The sequence below is a fragment of the Chroicocephalus ridibundus genome, chromosome Z, assembly GCF_963924245.1.
Source record: "Chroicocephalus ridibundus chromosome Z, bChrRid1.1, whole genome shotgun sequence".
Lineage (NCBI taxonomy): Eukaryota > Metazoa > Chordata > Aves > Charadriiformes > Laridae > Chroicocephalus > Chroicocephalus ridibundus.
The window spans coordinates 49136769-49156075 of record NC_086316.1 but is presented as its reverse complement, the minus strand read 5'-3'; the positions used below and the strand labels follow the sequence as shown (position 1 = coordinate 49156075).

Genomic DNA, 19307 nt, shown 5'->3' with positions numbered 1-19307 from the left:
GCTGTGATCACACATGGGGAGGTTGATTCTCTGGATCTCCCAGTTGCCTACCCCAACTTACCTCTGCACCAGAAAGAGGTGGGGAAGTCTTTTGTCATTAACTTCATGCCTTTTTCCTGCAGTTTAGGTTTGGGGGTCCTCCCCATAATGAATTTTAAAGAATCCTTCTCCTATTCCAACCTTTTAGCCAGATGTAAGAATCAATGCAAAGGGAGAGTATAGCATCCTGATTTTTTTTTTTTTTTTTACATAAAACAATAAACATGGCTTAATATGGATATCTGTAGTACGTTTGACCTTAGCTGGCTGCCAGATGCCCGTTTGGCTGCTACAGGGAGAAAATAATATGAGAGAGCTCATGGGTCAAGATGAAGACAGGGAGATCATTCACCATTTACTGTCACAACACCAGACTCAACCTGGGGAAGAGCAATTTATTGCCGATTAAAAATAGATTAGGACGGTAAGAAACAAAGACCAAAAAAAAAAAATCAAACACCTTCCCCCCACCTCTCCCATCTTCCTAGGCTCAACTTCATTCCTTCATTCCTGAATTTCTACTTCTCCCTCCCCAAACGGTGTGGGGTGGGTAGGGAATGGACATTGCAGCCTGTTCATAAACCTTCATCTCTGCTGCTTGTTCCTCTTCACACTGTTCCCCTGCTGCAGCATGGGGTCCCTCCTGTGGGATACAGCCCTTCATGAGCTGCTCCAACATGGTTCCTTCTCACAGACTGCAGCTCTTCCAAGAACTGCTCTACCTTGGGCCCTTTTCATGGGGTACAGTCCATCTGGAAAAGGCTGCTCCAGTGTGGGTCCCTCGTGGGCCACATTTCCTGCCAGGAACTTGCATGGACACACTGTGGGCTGCAGCTTCCTTCAGGGTAGATCCACCTGCTGCAGCATGGCATCCTCCATAGGGCTGCAGTGTGGATATCTTGTCTGGCATGGTCCTCCATGGGCTGCAGAGGGACAACCCGTTCCACCATGGTTTTCTCCATGGGCCGCAGGGGAATCTGCTGCAGTGTCTGGAGTACCTCCTCCTCTCCTTCCCCACTGACCTTGGTGTCTGCAGAGCTGTTTCTCTGATGTTTTTCTTATTCTTCTCTCTCACAGCTGCTGTGTAGCATTTTTTACCTTTTCTTAAATACGTTTTCACAGAGGCGCCATCGGCTTTGCTGTGCGGCTCAGCAGTGTGCTGTGGTGGTTCTGGTTCGGAGCTGGCTGGAAGCAGCTGTGTCTGGCATGGGGGAAGCCTGTAGCTTCTCATGGAGGCCATTCCTGCAGTTTCCCCACTGCCAAAGCCTTGCCACATAGACCCAATACAATATCATATGTCATGTTTCCTTCTACGGGATATGTTAAGTCCAGGCAGTTTGATGACAAACACATTAGATTAGATTAGATTTCCAAGGGAAAAAATGTCCACGTTTCACCTTTAGTGTGTTACATAGTGCTTTGATGTGTTCTTCTTCTGTCTCTCTTCGTCAAACCTGTCATTCTGTTCAGCTGCTCTATACATTTTTTCACATTGTCCGCACTTGAATCAGTTTGGGACAGATAGAAGTCCAAAGTGGGAGTAGTTCTGTTTCTCTAATAAATTCCAAATTCCTACCTCTGTTTGCAGTGCTTTCAAAAAAGCCAAACAGGGTTGACCCTATACTGTTGCATGTATGACCTTGTTGCTTATGGTTTGCAAATACTCCAGTGGTCACCAACCGTCTGTAGGTATTGTCTGCCAACATACATTAAATAAATAAAAATGATAGTAAGGTGACCTTTCTTAAAAACTGCGTTCATTGAGGCCAGCTTCACTCTTTCCTGGTATACGCTCTCAGGCTGCATGGTTTAGAAAGTCATAATGGCAAAAGCCTCTTCATATTGCAGTAGTGTTTGTTTTCGCATGAAGTATTACCTTCCTTCCAGCTATTCTCTGTCCTCCCTCCCCCCTGGTTTTCAGTCAAGCTCAAAAAAATAGCCTCACTTTTCTCCCCTACCTGCTTGAATGCAAAGAAGAGCCTCTGACAGGCTCTGAGCAGTTATTTCTCCATTTTTGCTTGTATGGTCCACTGGGTTGCTGTCCATATTCGTCATTCCCAACCTTCGAAGAGACTCTGTTCTAGTTGCATTCTCACAGGTAGTCCTACAGAAGCACGAGGAGCAACACACTTGAGTAAAATGACTAGAATTTTGCATGTGGCTTTTGGTAGTCATTCACTTCCCTTTGAAGAACAACATATATTTGGCCTGACTACGTCACGCTTCCTTTGCTTATCTGTCTGCTGTTCAGCATGGAAGAAAATCATTATGGTGAAAGAGATTCTTAATGTCGACCAGACACATGGTTATAAGTGTTGACTTCTGTCCCTTAAATATCCCCTTGAATATGTAGTAGATGAGCACCCGATCACTTGCCTTTGTGGTTTAGCTGCATTTTCTGGAATCTTGTTTGGAGAAGTGAAGGTTGGGTGCGCATGTGAGGGATCCTTTGTGAATCTCATAGGTTGCCAAGTTCCCAGTTTCTCCTCCTTGAGAGATTCCAGTTCTAGCCCATTTAGCATTTATATATATGGGTCATGTACATGTTGGCATAATATAAAATAATCTCGTAGATTAAATGGTATTGTGATTACAGAATATCCGTTGCCAATGAGGCAAGAATTAACGCCAAAATAAGGGTTCTTGCTGTGATTGTGAGCAGAGGCATGCTCCAAATTTTTTTCAGAGTTCTCTAATATAAGTTAGAAAAAATATATTCATTTTTAAAACTGCTATTTGAAGTCAAAATTTTTAAAAGTAACTAGTTGTTTTGAGCTGCTCCAGTTTTGAGGTGCATTAAAGAGACCTGCCTTTTCCGAAAATTCTACACAGCCAGATAACGTACATGGAAACAGGAGTTTTGCATTGAAAATAGTTGTCTAAATTCCATTTAACCTATGATAGACAGCAGGCCACTGGGAATATATTTCTTATTTCCAAACAAAATATCAACTTAGCTTCTTTTCTTTTTGATGTTGCCTGTCCCTAGGTGTGCCTTCCTTTCAGAGAAGAGGTTCTGGATGATAAAGCACATACCTGAATCAAAACACAAAGTTGCATAAGAACAAGGGAGTAGCATCCAAAGCGTCTTCAGTTCATCTAGAAAGGACAGTATGAGCCTTCACCTGGCAACCTGCACAGTTCCTTCCATGAACTTACAAACAGAACGCTGCATCACAAAGATGAGATCCTTCAAATTAGTGTAAAAGCCAATGACAGAACAAAGATTTGGCTGTAATGCAGCCAAATTCAGTTCAAGTTTTTCAACAGTATTTCATTGAGAGGGAGAAGCGGTCTATTTACATGCAGGTTTTGGGGTGGGTTCTTTTTTATCCCTTTGGATAGTCAAGCTGTGAAAGTCTTAATTTAGCTGAAACTTCTCTCACCAACTGGGAGGAATGAGTGAGGAGGGGTTGCACAGGATGAGAGTAGAATCAAATGGAAATTGACTTTAAAAAGAAAAAAAAAAAAGGGCAAACTTTGGTAAGTATCTGTAAGGCCAGGATCATTGAAGCAATTTTTATATTTGTATTTTCTATTTTCATGCCTCACACACACAGTGTCTCTTCCACATTTGATTACTTGTATTTGAAAGAAATCAGAACAGCTGGTTGTGAACTTCCCTGCAGTGGTCTGCAGGAGATGTGGCAGAGTGAGCCAGAGTTTGTGAAAGGAGCTATACTGATTGGATTTTTTTGTTGCCATAGGCATCCCAGTTGTTGAGACCCAGTTTTCTGGAAGAGGAGATACTTACCTATAAAGAGCACTAGCAGGTACACTTTCAGAACATAGGGGAAGTAGATTGAGAAGGCGAATGGAAATGGTAGCTTGATGGAGTATGTGCCAAAGGACTCAAAATAAGGCAGTGATACACAAATTGCAAATGCTGTAAAATAACATGGTAAATCTTTAGTCAAAAGTAGGTGGAAGATCATCAAAAAGCATCATGTAAAAGTCACTTACCTTTAAGGCACAGACAGCTATTTTACATGCTGAATTTACCATGTCATTCCTATGCATATGCACGTTTTTTTCTCCTTGAGTTCAGTTTCATAGGTCTGAGATGCTAATTGCTCTCTCAATACTAGAATTATCAAGTAATTCCTATTCAATAACAAGTTCTGTCACTCCTGCAGTTACGCTGCTTTTAACGTGATCTGAGTGGGCATGTTTCCTGGTGTAAGTATGATAAGCTGCTATGTATCGCCTGAGCCAGTAAGGTCAGCCTCAGTAGGCGAGAAGGCAGCTTCGGGACTTGCTGTCTAATGTGATTAGTCTGGAATGGGGGAATCTGTGTATCTTTTGGGGGGGTATTTTCCTGCTTTATCCAGAAAAATGAATATTTTCCCATACTGTTAAAAAAACCCAAAACAAAACAAAAAAAGAAACAACCCCAAACCAGACATACAAACCCCAGAGAATCCCCATTAAAGAAAAAAAGTACAGAAAAGAGAAAAATAGAGGGCATACAGGTTAACGTGAGAGTACATAAACATTTATGATTACTTTGGCAAAACGAAAAGAAATATCTTAAAACACAAATTACAATTGAACTGATCAAATTTTATTGAAGAAGGTTAAGGAAGCAAGGTGTTCGTACCTGTCCCATCTCCTTACCTTTAGCCAGAACTGAAAGGGGATAGAGGGGGATGCACAGTGAGAAGTTGAGCCATGTCAGTGGTAGGTAGTATATTCCTGTCCTTGATAACATGTTGTAAGTGTACCTGCAGCAAGAGGAACGGCAGATGAGCTCAGAGGGAATGAGCAAGTCTTAAAAATAAAGGTATATTATTGAAAAATCCAAGGGAAACAGCAGAAGAGCTTGGAGCTGCCTCTCTGAGAAAATTTCAGAGCAATACTGCAACAGTTTTGTTCAGGCTCTAATTGATGTCTGAAAGTAGATGGTTTGTTGTTTTGGAAGGGTTGTCTGTGGTGCTAACAAGTAATACAGCCAGTAATACAGCCCTCCAGCCCGAAGGGGTCTTTGAGAAACCACCACTATTTCATATTGGCCCATCAGAAACTGGGTTTCAGATCGGGATGTTACAACTGAGAGGAACAGGCAGAATATGACTATGGCTTGGGACTGAGAAAATGCTGGTTTATGACTGCTGAATCAGCTAAACCACTGCTGGAGGAGGCTAAACAGCAAGGTAATGGCAGGTACTTAATCTTCTTTAGTATGGTGACCCCTCCCCTGGACCTCAGAAGGGGTAGTTGGTGCAAAAAAACCAGTTGCGCTCCCATGTATTGCAGCGTTTTATTCTTACTGTTACTCACTGGGAGACCAGAACGCTTGGGACTTCAGTCTCCAAAGGTGAGCTAATCCTAGCTGGTTTGATCTAAAAGTGCTGCAGCAGCTTCCTGAACTCTGGAGAAACAGGTCTGATCGCATTTTTGGTCAGCTGAAAGGCTTTTTGCCCTGTGGTCTTGCTAGAGATATGAAAATAAGGATTTTTAAGCCACTGTGAGCTAGGAGTGTTTCTGGCAGGTGGAACCAGCATTAAATAAAATTGCTGTATTCCCTTCTTATTAATTTGACTGATTTTGCATCATTCCTGAACTGTAGAAGAGTTTGATAGCCTATAAACGTACCACCTTGTCTGAAGTTTGCCCTCTGCAACCTCAAGATTGTCTCCATATCTTATTATGGAGACATAGTAATTATTAATAATAAGCCATAATGTCAACCCAATATAAAAAGGAAACAGATACTCCTTCTCCATGCACCTTCTTGGGCTGTTTATGGTATAAGCAGGAAAGATCAGATATAGAAAACCTTGCAGAGTTTGCTCTCAGTATATCATTAGCCACAATGCACAGGGTATTTATATCATAGAATCATAGAACGTGTTGGGTTGGAAGGGGCCTTTAAAGGCCATCTAGTCCAACCCCCCTGCAGTAAGCAGGGACATCTTCAACTAGATCAGGTTGCTCAGAGCCTCATCAAGCCTGGCCTTGAATGTCTCCAGGGATGGGGCCTCCACCACCTCTTTGGGCAACCTGTTCCAGTGTCTCACCACTCTCACAGTAAAGAACTTCTTCCTAATGTCTAATCTAAACCTACCCTGCTCTAGTTTAAAGCCATTGCCCCTCGTCCTATCGCTACGTGCCCTTCCTGCCTCTGAAGAACTGTGTGGAAGAACTTGTAAGATCTCTTTTACAACATATATTTTCTTTGCTGCCTAAATCCATATTCCCCAATCAGTCTACAAATCTATCTTAGCAGAAAGAAAAAAGATAAAGAAAAAAAATATTTGCTCCCATACAGGGGTTGCTATGTCTCATTAAAATGCTTCTTAATTCTGTCTGCCTTCCCTGCTCTAAGTCTACAAAATGAGGTCCATAGAGGCTGAAGTTACATTTGGGAAATGTTACTAACTTCAGATATTGATGCAAAAGTCAGTAATGTGGAATTTTTGCCATTACACTTTTACCACAGGGAGGTACTGGTAACCTTCCACCATACAGAATTTTTGAGATAAAAATCATGAATTCTATTCTTGTCCATTTTGCCTCATGCATGTTGTCCCTGCCGTGTGCTATATATGCCCTACTACACCAAAATTCTCAGTCTCTGTGGCAGGAAGTTTTTGGAAAGCACAGTGCAATTAACCCAGAATAGTCTTTCATGTCTTAATAAGAAGTTTGGCCATTGCTGTCTTACTGTGCCGTCAATCTTGGATTGAAGTGAGATGTTAAAAAAAATTTAAAAAAAATTAAAGGAATAGGATCATAAATCAGTTTTGGAAATTGCTGTTCCCTGGGAGCCAGTTGTGATTTCCTTCTAAGTTTTTGTTAAAAAGGTCAAATCTTTTGAACTACAAATGATAATGCGATGATTTACTTCTGTAAGTTGCTCAGCCTTTCAACTATGCAGATTTTTGTAAAAATCAGTAAGTAGCTTATAACATCCAAGCTTTTATTTAAAACAGATAATATGCTTTTCTGACAATTTCAAAATAATTAAATGAACCTTCAGCGCAGTGGGGATGAAGTTCTGCTCACAAGAATGACCCATGTGGTTTCGCCATTGACTCCTTACCTGACCACGTCTAATAAATTCCAAAGGAAAAATAAAACACACACGATGTATTTCCCTTGAACTTCTTCCTGACTGTTGATGACGACAAATAAAACAATTATTCTCTCAGTGATCTGAAAAGAAAAGAGAATTGTGAATTCAGGTACCATCTTCTATAGCTCTCACTCTGTGCCATTTTGGCAAAATAGGCGGCAATAGGTGATCTGTTTTGCTTTACACAAATGCTCCATTGAATGTTTCGCTGCTTGGCCTTGCTTTTGTTCAAGGCCCCATTGGGCTCCAGCTTGGGGAACTGGAAACTGCAGCATCACCCATCTGCTATGGTAAGGGTGGAGGTTCGCGTGCCGACGGGGACGACTTGGGATTGTAGCACAGGAAACTTGCGGATGAGCTGGCTGAGGTCATGGGAGCAAGGACTTCTCCCACTTATGTTGTAACATTTTTGTAGTGGTTTAGCCTTATCCAACCCACAGGGTATGCCTTTACAAATGAAAAGATATAAAAGTAGATTAAACAGGCAGTGTCTCCAATTTAAAAAAATACTTTACCAATATTAAAGCTCAAGAAACTAAAAACAAGTATGTCTTTTTGCAGCTTTCTTGGACAAGTTTCCTAGCAGTATCCATGTTTCGCCCTGTAAAATACATATAGCTGTAGTATTCAGCACTGCCAACAGTGGCTTGTGAAACCCTGCCAAAACAGTACCGGTTCACTCTGATTTACTCCCTGTTTTAAAATGTTGAAGGAGAAAACGTGCATTATTCAGTTGGAATGAATCAGTATAGCATCCCTGGGTTTTTTTCTATACCCACTGTGATGTCTTTCATAAGGTACCTTAGGTTTAATGATTTTACAGATTAAGACGTCAAGTCATTGAAAAGGCATGAAATGAAAATGGATTTAAAAGGTAGGTTTTATAAGTACAGTCATTCTTCTTCATTGGTTTCCCCCTTCCCCTTACTCCTACCTTATATGAACTAAGAAATTGGCCTCTCAGCAAGTTTTCGTGGTAGTTTTGATACGTGATGTTTATGGGTTCCTGCATGGAACATTTTGGCTACAGACTATTTTTGCAAACTGCGTCTGTCAGATAATGCAGCCATCACTTCACTATTCAGCAAAATTACGTGAGCAAATCTTCATACAGAAAGAGAGCGTTTCCATCCCTTAGGGATCTGGTTCCTCATCTTGAAAAGCACTGAGGGCCCGCAACAGACAAAAATGGTTTTGCTGCCTCTCACCCTGCCCTGACTGTTGTCTTGTGCCGCTGATCCCATTGGTCCCTAACAGAGGAACTGATTTCTAAGAAGGTCAAACGTTGACAGACTTCTGCAGAGAGGCGCCAGGAAACAGAGAGTGAGAGGTATTAAGTCCTGGGTTTGTACACTGATGCTGAGGAACCTGGCAAGAAAATGGGGGAACTGGGAGTACTGATGCAGGATCTGAAAACAGATACAAGAGAGATAGGAGAAGCATGGTGGGACAACCATCACAAGAGGGAAATCAAAACAAAGGTAAAAGCCATGTGACCATTGAATGGGATTGTGTGCTGGAGAGAATAAATAAAATGGAACTTGAGGTAAAATCATTTTGGTGAAGGGTGGTAAAGGAGTGCAGCACTGCTGGTGTGGGCACTTGTTACCCACCCTAAAATCAGACTGGGATGTGGAGAGAGAGTTCTGCAAGATTGCTAATATAAGAGATAGTTCGGGGACTTGTCTCATCTAGACACTAAAGCTTTATCATGATAATGAAAAGGTGGACATGTTTTTAGATGTGAGAGCTGGCAGCTTTTCTAAACTGTTGCTTGCTCCTCAAGAGGTGGCTTGGTGGAAAAGTGCTAGAAAACAGCATGGGTCCAGTGATGAGGAGCTGATGCCGTTTCAGTGAGATGAAAGGATAAGCAGTAGATGGGTAGCTACCATCCCCAGTTTCAAAAGGATGAGCCCTGGCCAATGAGACAGAGCGGCCATGGAGACCCAAAATTCAGCCTCATGGTCTGGGACTGAAAGAGGCTGTGGATTTCCTTCTCTTCCCCAGGGCACAAGCAGATGCACAAGAGGCAGTGCTCAGGGCAGTTGTGATGTCCTCAGGAGGACAGACGGTGTCATCCTACCTACTTCTTTTCAGTGTAAATCAGGAGGTTGTCTTCTTGCCTTTATTCCCCCTTCAAGACGTTGTACTCTTTTCTTTCATAGCGCTCATACCTTTAGGTAACCCACACAAACGGAAGGTAGATGCAGGGGTTAGTCAAAGGCTGGGGACCTTTTCAGCAAGTGACAAGGCAGGGTGCCACTTGAAGAAGAGGAGATTCCAGTAATGTGTGTTGATATGGTGTCCCTAAACACGGACATCTGTATACATGTATACATGGAATCATGTACGTATCTCAATATGCACACATACATATATACACATATATAAAATAAGCATGTGCTGCTGAGGCACAGCTCATTTCTTCAATGGATCATCTGTCCTTGCATGAATGAAAATATGGCATTCTCTGTTGCTACTCTCTTGCTTAAAAAAAAAAAAAGCAAAACTAGAAGTGCTATGTTTTCATGTTCATAAAAAGGGTGTATGCACAGACACCTCACAAAGCATAAATACAATGGTTTCATTTTTCATTCCTTCTTGTTCTTTGTGTTAAGATCAAACTGGAATTTCCTTCCTCTCCCAGCACTGGTCTCTCACAAGATACAGCAAGTTCTGCAGAATGGCATAAATTTCCCCAAGGCAGCCTGGGCGTTTGAAGCAAGTAAGTGAAACACAGCAAATTACACTAGCTGAGGTTAGGGCAGCAGCAGGCAGCACATTCACTTCCATTTTTTCATAACCGTGACTGTGCAGCATTGTACTTGGTACCTGAAACTCTTACATAGCTCTTTGATTTAGTGAATGTTTTTAAAAAGTAAGAAAAGTGCTACTAAATATTTAGATTAAGTTTAAAATTAATTATTTTATCACAAAGCTGCATTACATTGCCTTTGGTGTGGTAAATCCAATCCTGTTCACAGAGGATGAAGAAATGATGTTTTATTCACAAAAATGCCGTTCTTTTCTTACATCTTTCATATTCCCTCCCTGGCCAGACTACTAAATTTCATTATCCTCTGTTTTGAAAACTTCAGTGACATGTGACATGTTCTCCTGTCTTCCTCTCAATCATTCAAGCTGCAAATGTCCTGAGAGACATCCCTTTGCACCAACTTTGTGACCCTCCCTTGTCTTCCCTTCCCCCAGAGCATCCATCATACAGGACTCATCTTTCTTTCGTGGTGTGGCTCGGCCTTGGCCTACCTAACCCTTCTGAGGTGCCTGAGAAGGGTGGCCTGAGACTTTGTCCCTCAACAAGGCCATCCTGAATGGGTTTTTCCAGAAAACGCCTCTGAATTTGTTTTTCCACATCCATAATGTGTATCTCAAAGGGTTCCTTGTAAATGCTACTAAACCACGATAAATAGGTTATTAGGTCATCCAAACTCTGCTTAAATCCTGTCTCTGCTATAATGCCTACCACCTAAAACCACCAATCACCACAGGGATGCTTTCACAGCTTGTTTTATTCAAGGTGGCATTACCTCCACCCACGTGCTTCCCTGATATTGCCAGAGTCACCTCTTCTGTCATCCTAGAGATCCCCTATGAGTTGAACTTCGCTGTGGATATGCATGTGTTTGCACAGCCTGAGGGATGCATCTAGGGATGTGTTTTAAGCTTAAAAGTCAGAGCAGTTGGTGGGAACGCAGAACAGGGCAACCACTATCAAATTCTTGCAGCTTTACCAGTGCCCTGACTATGTGCGGTAGTCCAGTAGGCTGCAGTAAGGCAACATCTGACTGTCCTTCCCCAGTTCATTGTGGAAAATTGATCTTGTTTTTTTTTTCCTAAGAGCCAGGGAGGAAAATGTGGCAAGGTACATGGCAGTACTGTCGGCACAGAAATGCTTAACCTGCACTCTCACAGCAAGATCAGGGCAACCTGAGTGAAAGCAGAGTCTTACACCAAAGAGCTTGTACACCTTGCGTGGGCAGCATGAGACTAATGCTAACATCAAGGAAAGAGTTGTGTTTGCGCTGAGATAACACTTGGGGAAAGAACCAAGTAAAGATCCAAAGTTATCTGTGTTGTGAGGCACATGTTTGGAATCACGGTGCTGTATTGTTCCCTGACCCACCTTCTCCATGCGGCCCTGGAGGAGTGCAGTAATTGCGCTCCCAAGAAAGGTCAAAATTTTCTTGCTCAGAATATCCATTTCATATCTAGTGTCTTTTCATAAAATGGCTAGAGTTGGAAGGGACCTTAAAGATCATCTAGTTCCAATCCCCCTGCCGTGGGCAGGGACACCTCCCACTAGACCAGGCTGCTCAAAGCCCCATCCAGCCTGGCCTTGAACACTTCAGGGATGGGGCATCCACAACTTCCCTGGGCAACCTGTTCCAGTGCCTCACCACCCTGACAGTAAAGAATCTCTTCCTGATTTCCAATCTAATTCTGCCCTCTTTGTTTGAGGACGTTACCCTGTGTCCTATCATTACACTCCCTGATAAAGAGTCCCTCCCCATCCTTCCTGTAGGCCCCCTTTAGGTACTGGAAGGCCACTATAAGTTCTCCCCAGAGCCTTCTCTTCTCCGGGCTGAGAGGCAACACAGAGCAGTGTTTGTGCAGGCCTCCCTGTTCTCTCCTTCTGTAGGGCTGGATAGGAAAGGAACAGCCTATGTCAGGGCTGAGGAATGTGTAAACTCTGCCAGGACAAACCTCGCTTTAATGACTATTGGCATTAGCAGGCTGCTCTTCTCTCCAAGAGATGGCGTGAGATTTGTTAAAGGACACATTAGATAGGATACTTGCCCCGCCCCCTCCCAGATTAGTGTAAAGGCATGTAGATTGAGGCAGGGAAAACCAGTTAATTGCATTTTGACAAATTTTCTACCATACTTAGCGAGCAGCATAAATGAGAGAGATCTGTATTAGTCAATCAATTTCTAATGAAGATTTAAAAAGAGGAACATCTTCACCCGTGCAATATGTCATTTGACAAAAATGGGCTATCCAGAAAACTAAAAACACAACTAACTACTCTTAGTCTTCTACCTCCTTACTGCTGAGAGCAATACCAGTTTCACCATTATTCAAATACTAAGGATTGGAAAGGTTTGAAGGTAAACTCACGTCAACATTTTTACTTTTTCCAATGCATTAAGAAAAATACCAAAACCTGAGATGAACTCCCAACAGAAAACAAGAGTGCGGTAAGGAAAATGACAGAGAATCATCTTGTTTTCTGCTATAGCATGTGATCTTTTGGCTGGTCTGCTGCCTGCAACTGAACGTACACCCTGTAAACCCCCTAACAGCATCAGAACCCCTGGATGCTGCCACAATTTGCTCATTTCTGTGTTTGAGAGGGCGAGAGGCACTTACAGCAAGAATATGACAATTGTCCTTTCTTTCTACTCCCACCATTAATTCTTCTTCTGTCCCTTAATTTCTCTTTCTTAATCAATTCTTTTATTTCCACACTCCATGACCGCCAGCAAACACTGTTTCAGGAAACTTGATGTGCTGGTGGTTTTCTCACTGCCATCTCTTTGCCACCCCACAAAATCTTGTCTTGTGCTTATTTACAAAATACACCTGCACTTGTCAGTGAGGAAATGGCACAGAAAAGAATTAGCTACTGAAACTTAGGCTCTGAAACATTGTCTTCTGGCTGTAAACAGGCTGGCTGGGGAGGTAGTATCCTCAGCCACTTATGGCACCCTAGAATGCTGTCTGCTCCATTCCTGCAGGTGGCTGCTTCTCTGGACATCGTCCAGGTCCCTGCTGTTGTGGGCTGAGCATGGGGCACTCACTATTCAGTGTCACTCGAAAAATTTGAGAGAGCGGCTCTTTCCCAACCGGGTTCTGAGGGCTCAGTTCCTGCCATTAGCAAGCCATTATCAGAGCAAGCTCCCTGAGGAAAGGCGCAGGTGGAGCATTCAGGGTAGTTCAGCCTGGGCTTGCCCCCAGGGGCAGTCACGGCTGAAGTGTGTAGGTCGTGGTAGGACTTTGATCCCATTGAGAAACGGACTTACCTGCAAAAACCTGGGGAACAGACGGCTTTTATCAATGCCAATGAGGATGTGTAGGATCTCCAATATAGATAACAACTGGCAAAGGCGCATTACAAGTCCTATGGAGTAAAATGTGTCGGCCAACGAATCTACAGACAAAGTGAAGAGGAAAATTAGAGGGTGGTTGTATAGAAAACATTTGGACTAACTGCTGGGTTTGCTCTTGCCCAGTGACCACTGGAGATGACAAGAAATAAAGTTCACACAGTACCCAACTTTTGGGTAGCAGAAGCAAAGGTTCAGGGAGGGGAGAAGGCAGTCCACTCTGTGTGTGTGGCACAGAGGCAGGAAGCTGAGGAAAGAACAGGATCTCCTGTACTTGATGCACTGGCAAATGCTGTGCAGGATGTCTTGGTTTAGAGATATCACTTCAGGGTATTTCTAAAGATGAGGAAATGTTGAGGAAATGTAGGAGAAATGTCTAAACATGAGGACATGTTGAGTTCCTGCCTGTATCTGAACACACAGCACTTCCTAAAACAAGTAGACCACAAAGTAGGTATATTGAGTGCCTACAACTGTCCACCATTCCAAATCATTTTACATTTCCAGTCAATAGTTTTCTATTTTTGTGCCTTAACCCCAGGCACAATGGAAAGCGAAATATGTTGTAAAGTTTTTGGACACAGAGAGTCATGTGCAATAACTACAAATATATTCTGTCCTAGTGGCATTAGTAAGACTAATATTCACTATAATGACTAGACCTGGTCACATTTAGGTCTACGTCTAAGTCAAACGTTACGAGCATGCTGCTGAATATTTAAGCTCATTAGCAAAACAAAAGCTTCATTCCTAATATGATACAGGTAGAATGTAGGTATAACTAATTTGTTCATCCTTTTTAACGGAAGAAACATTTTTTTTTTTTAATTGAAATTGTAGCCCCTGGTATTGGATATACACCTATTCAGAATCCTAACTTTTCTGTAATTTGGTGTTTCTGTGTGTCACTGCCTCTTAAAATATTTAAGGAAAATATAGAAGGGATCCTACCTTTTCCAAATGACATGAACCTGATGATCATATTTGTAAATATCCAGGAATGTCCACAGAATTGCATTAAGTCATACACAAAGAGGTAGGTGTTCATGGTAAAGCTGTGGAGGTGAAAATGATAAAGCAAACTGTATGACTTGCTACAATAATTCAAGTTTTTTGAGCTGTAAAAATTGCACCCTTTCTGGACATAGAATCACAGAATTGCCTAGGTTGGAAGGGACCTTTCAGATCATCTAGTCCAACCATCAACCCAACTCTGACAAAAACCATCACTCAACCATATCACTAAGCACTATGTCTACCCGTCTTTTAAATACCCCCAGGGATGGTGCCTCAACATGTTAGCAAATCAAAGGAAAACAGCTGAAATGTAAAGAGATCAGTGAAAACTGTCTGTGTCTGTCAGTGGCCACAGAAGAGTACTCTCCCTAATGGACCAAAGGCTCCCTTTGTTGGTATACCTAGGATATGCCCACAAAAATTTTCTGAGTTTCCACTAGTGATGAGAGTGATCTGTGGCCATACAGCGAAATTTTCGCCTCCAGAGAAAAAAGTAACTAACCAAAGACACTCCATTCAGTGCTGGATTCAAGCCTGAGCCCCTTAGCTTGGCTCTGCCTTGATGGTGTGGCCAGACTCGAGGGACTGCAGACCTGCTGAGGGCCTGGGACTCCCGCAGACACCAGCCTCCCTCGGGATTTCCGCATCCAGGTGAGGTTTATCCTGGTCTTGCCAGAAGACATGCCTCTAACATGCACTCAAAACGGCGTAAAGTACAATGCAAATAACTTGCAGCATCTCCAGCAGAAAGCATATTTGTGAGTATTTATAAAAATGTAGGTGAAGAACTAGAAAAGAAAGTTACATTTCAATCTACTTTTATTTAATGCAGACTAAAGGGTATCTGTCTTTCCCTTTTTTAATCAGCTTGCTCTACAGGTTTTCCAGATAAACATTGAATTAGGGTCTTTGTCTTTCTGCACAGCCTGTGTTTCAAGCTGCATTTAGTAAAGTGAATTTTCTCCTACTGGAGCAGACTAACTTTTGTAGCTATTCTAACCTAATTTTCATAGGTAGTCTGACTTTTTGCAGGACTTCATAGGCTCTGGAGGTGCTTTATTTCCCTTTACCATAAATATATTTCCTTCTGACTTATTCCGGAGAGAGAAGCTTGCCTGTCCTCTGGCTATGAAAAGGACTGTCTACCTTTTTGGGAAATGAAGTTGTTAATTTGTTACTAGAATTTATCTCCTGTGCTTGACCAATTAATTTCCTGCCAAAGAAGTAGTAAGATCACTTTAAGTTGCCCCTTGATCCAGTGTGTTCATGTGGTATGTCTCTGCCATCAAACTTTGTTTCATTCGTACCTGTACATTAACAAACACAATGAATTTCCGTCTGTAGAAATATTTAAATATGATAAATGCATATACAGCATTCACAGCATTGGACTGAGAGTATAAATAACAATACACTCTTGATCTAGATAAACTGATGTTCTAAATTGTTAATCTAAGTATTTCCGAGAGAGGTCATAGAAAATGCCTTTCTTCTTCTCTCTGTTCTGCAGGATGGCTGCTACTCGTACCATCGCTTCTGTAAGTACAGAAAAGATTCGTTGGCATAATTCACCTCCAAAGAGACATCAGTGCCCTTTCATACTATGAAAATAAGACATATGAGGACCCAGACAAAGGAATGTATTCCACAAGCAATCCTTTTGGGGAAAGTATGGTAAAACTGAATTGGACTAAAGTCCAGTGAGCTCCATAAATATTGACCGAAATTCCCATCTGCTGTATTACTGAATGACACTTTCTTCTCTCTTGTGGTAAGAAAGAAGACAGGACACTGTACATTACGAAAAGGCAAAAAATTAAGAACATTGTTCTGATTTAAGAAACAGCCTTATTACTGGATGGGTAGGGTTTACTGTAATGGGTAGGAAAGTTACGGGAACAGTTATAAAATTCTTGAAGTTCTCCCGTCAGCACCTTCACCACTCTCTTTGGTCTGATATTGCCATGTGGGCTTTGCATGGGATGCAAGCTGGGCATATGGTTTCTCTCTTCTTCTGAAGTTTAGTTTGCTACATCTGTCTCTCATTCTCAGAACCTATCTTTCAGTGATTTGAGATTATTTTACAAACTCTTCCTCCATTGGCTGGCTAGAAAATTGTTGTCTATACAATTCTTAAGCTGCTTAATCTTGGCTAAACAGGGCATAACCACAAGGACATGTGTAAACGCAGGTTCACACTAGTGCTTTGGCAATATGGCAGCCGTTGCACGTTAGAACTGATCATCTTTAAAATGTACGGGCAACTACTGAAATGTATAGATACTGCTGGTGTTTATGGAGGGCCCCATATTCCCAGTGAAGTGCAGAGATGTGCTGGCGGGCAGCGTGCCAGTGTTACCGGCACTGTCCCAGCCTCAGAGCTGTGAGCAGCACGGCTCCCTCACTTGGTGATGCTCTCCACTGTGTGAAGGAACAGCCCTGATCTCAAAATGGGGTTTCATCCTACTGTGTTAACTCCAGCACAAAAGGTACCTAAGACCAAAGAGAAGCCTTGGACAGTGAAGAAATCTGCAGAGAATAAAAGGTGATTTCAGCGTAATCAAAGGAAACTGAAATGTAACTGTTCTCTAAGGTTTTTCTCATCCAAAGGCTGATCTCTTTATCTAGAGAACCAGAAGCAGAACGAGGATAACCTATTTCAGTGTCCTAACAGTTTTGTGTCACAGCACAAAATTCAGCCATCTGCTTCTATTCAAACGGTCACTGTCAGAAGAGATGGGCTTTACTTAGGCTTCCTGCTCCCCTGGGTTCACAGCAAGCATCATCCCACGTTTACCTCCCAGAGCCTGCTTCTGCAGCACCCCTGCAGACAAAACACGGACCAGCAATCCACCAGGTCAGTGGTGTTCAGCTCCTGACCCTGCCCCGGACTTGCTGGCTGGCCTCACAAACCTCACTGAGCCTCCCTGGTGCCTGCTTTGTAAAATGGACTTGCTGCTGCTTTTATTCCTTGTAGCGTGATGCGCTTTAACACTTCCAAGTTGCTTTCATTTGAAAGCATTGGGGGAGCACTGCACATTTCAGTACTCTGTCTGCATTGATAGCTGGAGAAAGAAACAGTCATGGGTCTTGCAGTAGAAAGACCCAAAAGGCTGGACTTGCCAGCTGTTGCTTTAGTTGTCAGTTACATGTTACTTACTGTGGCTAATTTTATACCAAATACATTGAAACGCTAGGGATGTATTTATCATATTCAAGATCAAGCTTGCTTAGAGGAAAACTTTATCTGCTTCCTCTCTGGGCTCAAAACCTAGGAAATTAGATGAAACATAAGAACACTCAGAACTATCAGACACAGCAGCATCAGCATGGTCCCTCTTTTCCCTTTTATTCACCAGCAGAGATCTTACCAGTGATATAGTTTTAGCTTGCAAAGCCTGACGTATTTCCACAGGCAGAAAAATCACGTAAGTATAATTGATGCATTTTATTATTTTTAGCATGAAGGTCTTCAGTGTGTCTCTGTGGTAGCGGTCACCTGAGGTAAGTGTGGTGGTGGGTGCCCTCCATGTCTGAAGGGTGGCCAGGACCACGTGCCCCTTGAGCTAAGGTAACAGGTAGCAGAGCGGAGGCACCCAGCTTAGGGCGGCCCTTGGCCCAGCTGGGTGTCCCTTGCAAGGTGCCAGGATGAAGGCCACACTCAGGTCCCTCGCCGGGGGGGTCCCACTCAGGCCTGCGTGAACGGAGCACTTCCCTGCCTTCAGAGCACACATGAGGAAGCAGCCCTCGCGCTGAAACCAGACCGAGAGGTTCCTTTTTTTTTTTTTTTTTTTCCCTGCAGGAAAGGTCTGCTAGAAAAGCCCCTCTGCTGACACAGTTTCCTTTTAAGTCATATTGGTCTGAACTTCTACCCCTTCCCCCTCCCGCCCCTGCGACAAGCTGCAAGCGCTGTAGTTAGGGAAGAAGAGCTGCTGAGAACCAGTACAAAAGATGCACTTTTCTCTCACGTGCACATCCCGCCCTGCTTCTTTTTCCCCCCTTCCTTTTCACATTTGAGCAGTTTAGGTCACCTGCGCTGGAGAGATATTACCTGTTGCAGGGGTCGGGTTCCTGCTGCTGCTCCTGGTCTTTCTCCCTTTTTCTCTCTACAGCTGCAACAGCTGTTTGTTAGGAGATCACCCCTCCTCTTTCCTCTTCCTCCACCCCACGACGTCACTCTATGTAGCACTAAGCAGGAACAACACTGCACTTCCCGAGAAAGGAGTTTCTAACCCCAAATATCTCCACTCCATTTGCCCAGGTCCTTACCCAGCCTAGCCTAGCCTAGTTTAGCCTAGCCTAACCTAACCTAGCCTAGCCTACCTGCAAGCTAGCCTGTAAATCCCACTGACTTTGTCTTTTCACCCAGAACAATATTTTGAACGACTACTGGAGAGAAGAAATGCAAAATTAAAAATTTGTTTTTCTCTTCCGTTTCAATCATCAGCACTGAAACAATGGTAACAACACTATCAAATGATAAGGAAGGCGGGGAGTATAGCATAAAAGGAGCACTTTAAATTACTTCAGATAGAGGAAGGAATTTTCCACTTCTTATCTGGAACTGTCTATTCATGCCCCTGTGAAATATGGGCACTGCTGGCAGAGGAAATGTATGTGTGCACCCTAGTATACTTCTGCCCTTAAGTGTCTGGGATATCTCAGCATAAATCAGACGAAGAAAAACGCCATAGCATGTTTATAAACCCCCTTCTGCCAAGAAATAAGTTTTCCCACTGGCACTCACATTCCTACAGTGAGATTTGAAGTTTGATGTTATGTCTGAAGAAGTCGCCAAGGACATAATGAGCATAGGAGGTTATGTGTAAGTACAAAAAAATCTGCAGAAAAAAATGTGCCTTACTGGTTCTCATCCTTACTCTAAGTGGCATTGAGCTCCTGGCAAGACCATCTTCTCTCCCTGTGGTGTCCTGGAGAGGTGAGAAATGCCCCCCTGGCAAGCGGGTGATTTCCTGGCAAGCACAGTGGGGCACCATGCTTTTCCTGGTCATATCTCCCATCTGGGACCTTAGGAGAAGGGTCAT

At 42.9% G+C, this 19307-nt stretch overlaps 1 protein-coding gene across 2 annotated transcripts; it reads right to left on the bottom strand.

Annotated features, from left to right (window-relative positions):
• Positions 1 to 414: 414 nt before the first annotated feature.
• HACD4 (3-hydroxyacyl-CoA dehydratase 4) lies at positions 415 to 18429 on the bottom strand. 2 transcript variants are annotated; one of them, XM_063320946.1, is made up of 7 exons: positions 18314 to 18429; positions 14197 to 14300; positions 13162 to 13289; positions 7085 to 7197; positions 4657 to 4763; positions 3794 to 3925; positions 415 to 3075 (listed from the first exon to the last, which is right to left on the bottom strand). In XM_063320946.1, exons 2-7 carry the CDS (start codon positions 14291 to 14293, stop codon positions 2993 to 2995), a joined length of 660 nt encoding a protein of 219 aa, XP_063177016.1. In that variant the 5' UTR covers positions 14294 to 14300; positions 18314 to 18429; the 3' UTR covers positions 415 to 2992. The 2 variants fall into 2 exon arrangements, with proteins under 2 accessions (XP_063177016.1, XP_063177014.1); XM_063320944.1 differs by lacking the exon at positions 415 to 3075 and having other exon boundaries at positions 3088 to 3925.
• Positions 18430 to 19307: the final 878 nt, after the last annotated feature.

What these genes read in the sequence shown, in the direction of transcription:
- HACD4 (XM_063320944.1), bottom strand. Translation starts at nt 14,293, where the DNA reads ATGAACACCTACCTCTTTGTGTATGACTTAATGCAATTCTGTGGACAT. An exon ending in GTTCATGTCATTTGGAAAAG is followed by an intron (nt 13,290 to 14,196) that starts GTAGGATCCCTT and finishes CTTTGTCTGTAG; the next exon opens with ATTCGTTGGCCGACACATTT. An exon ending in TGTTCCCCAGGTTTTTGCAG is followed by an intron (nt 7,198 to 13,161) that starts GTAAGTCCGTTT and finishes TTTTCTTTTCAG; the next exon opens with ATCACTGAGAGAATAATTGT.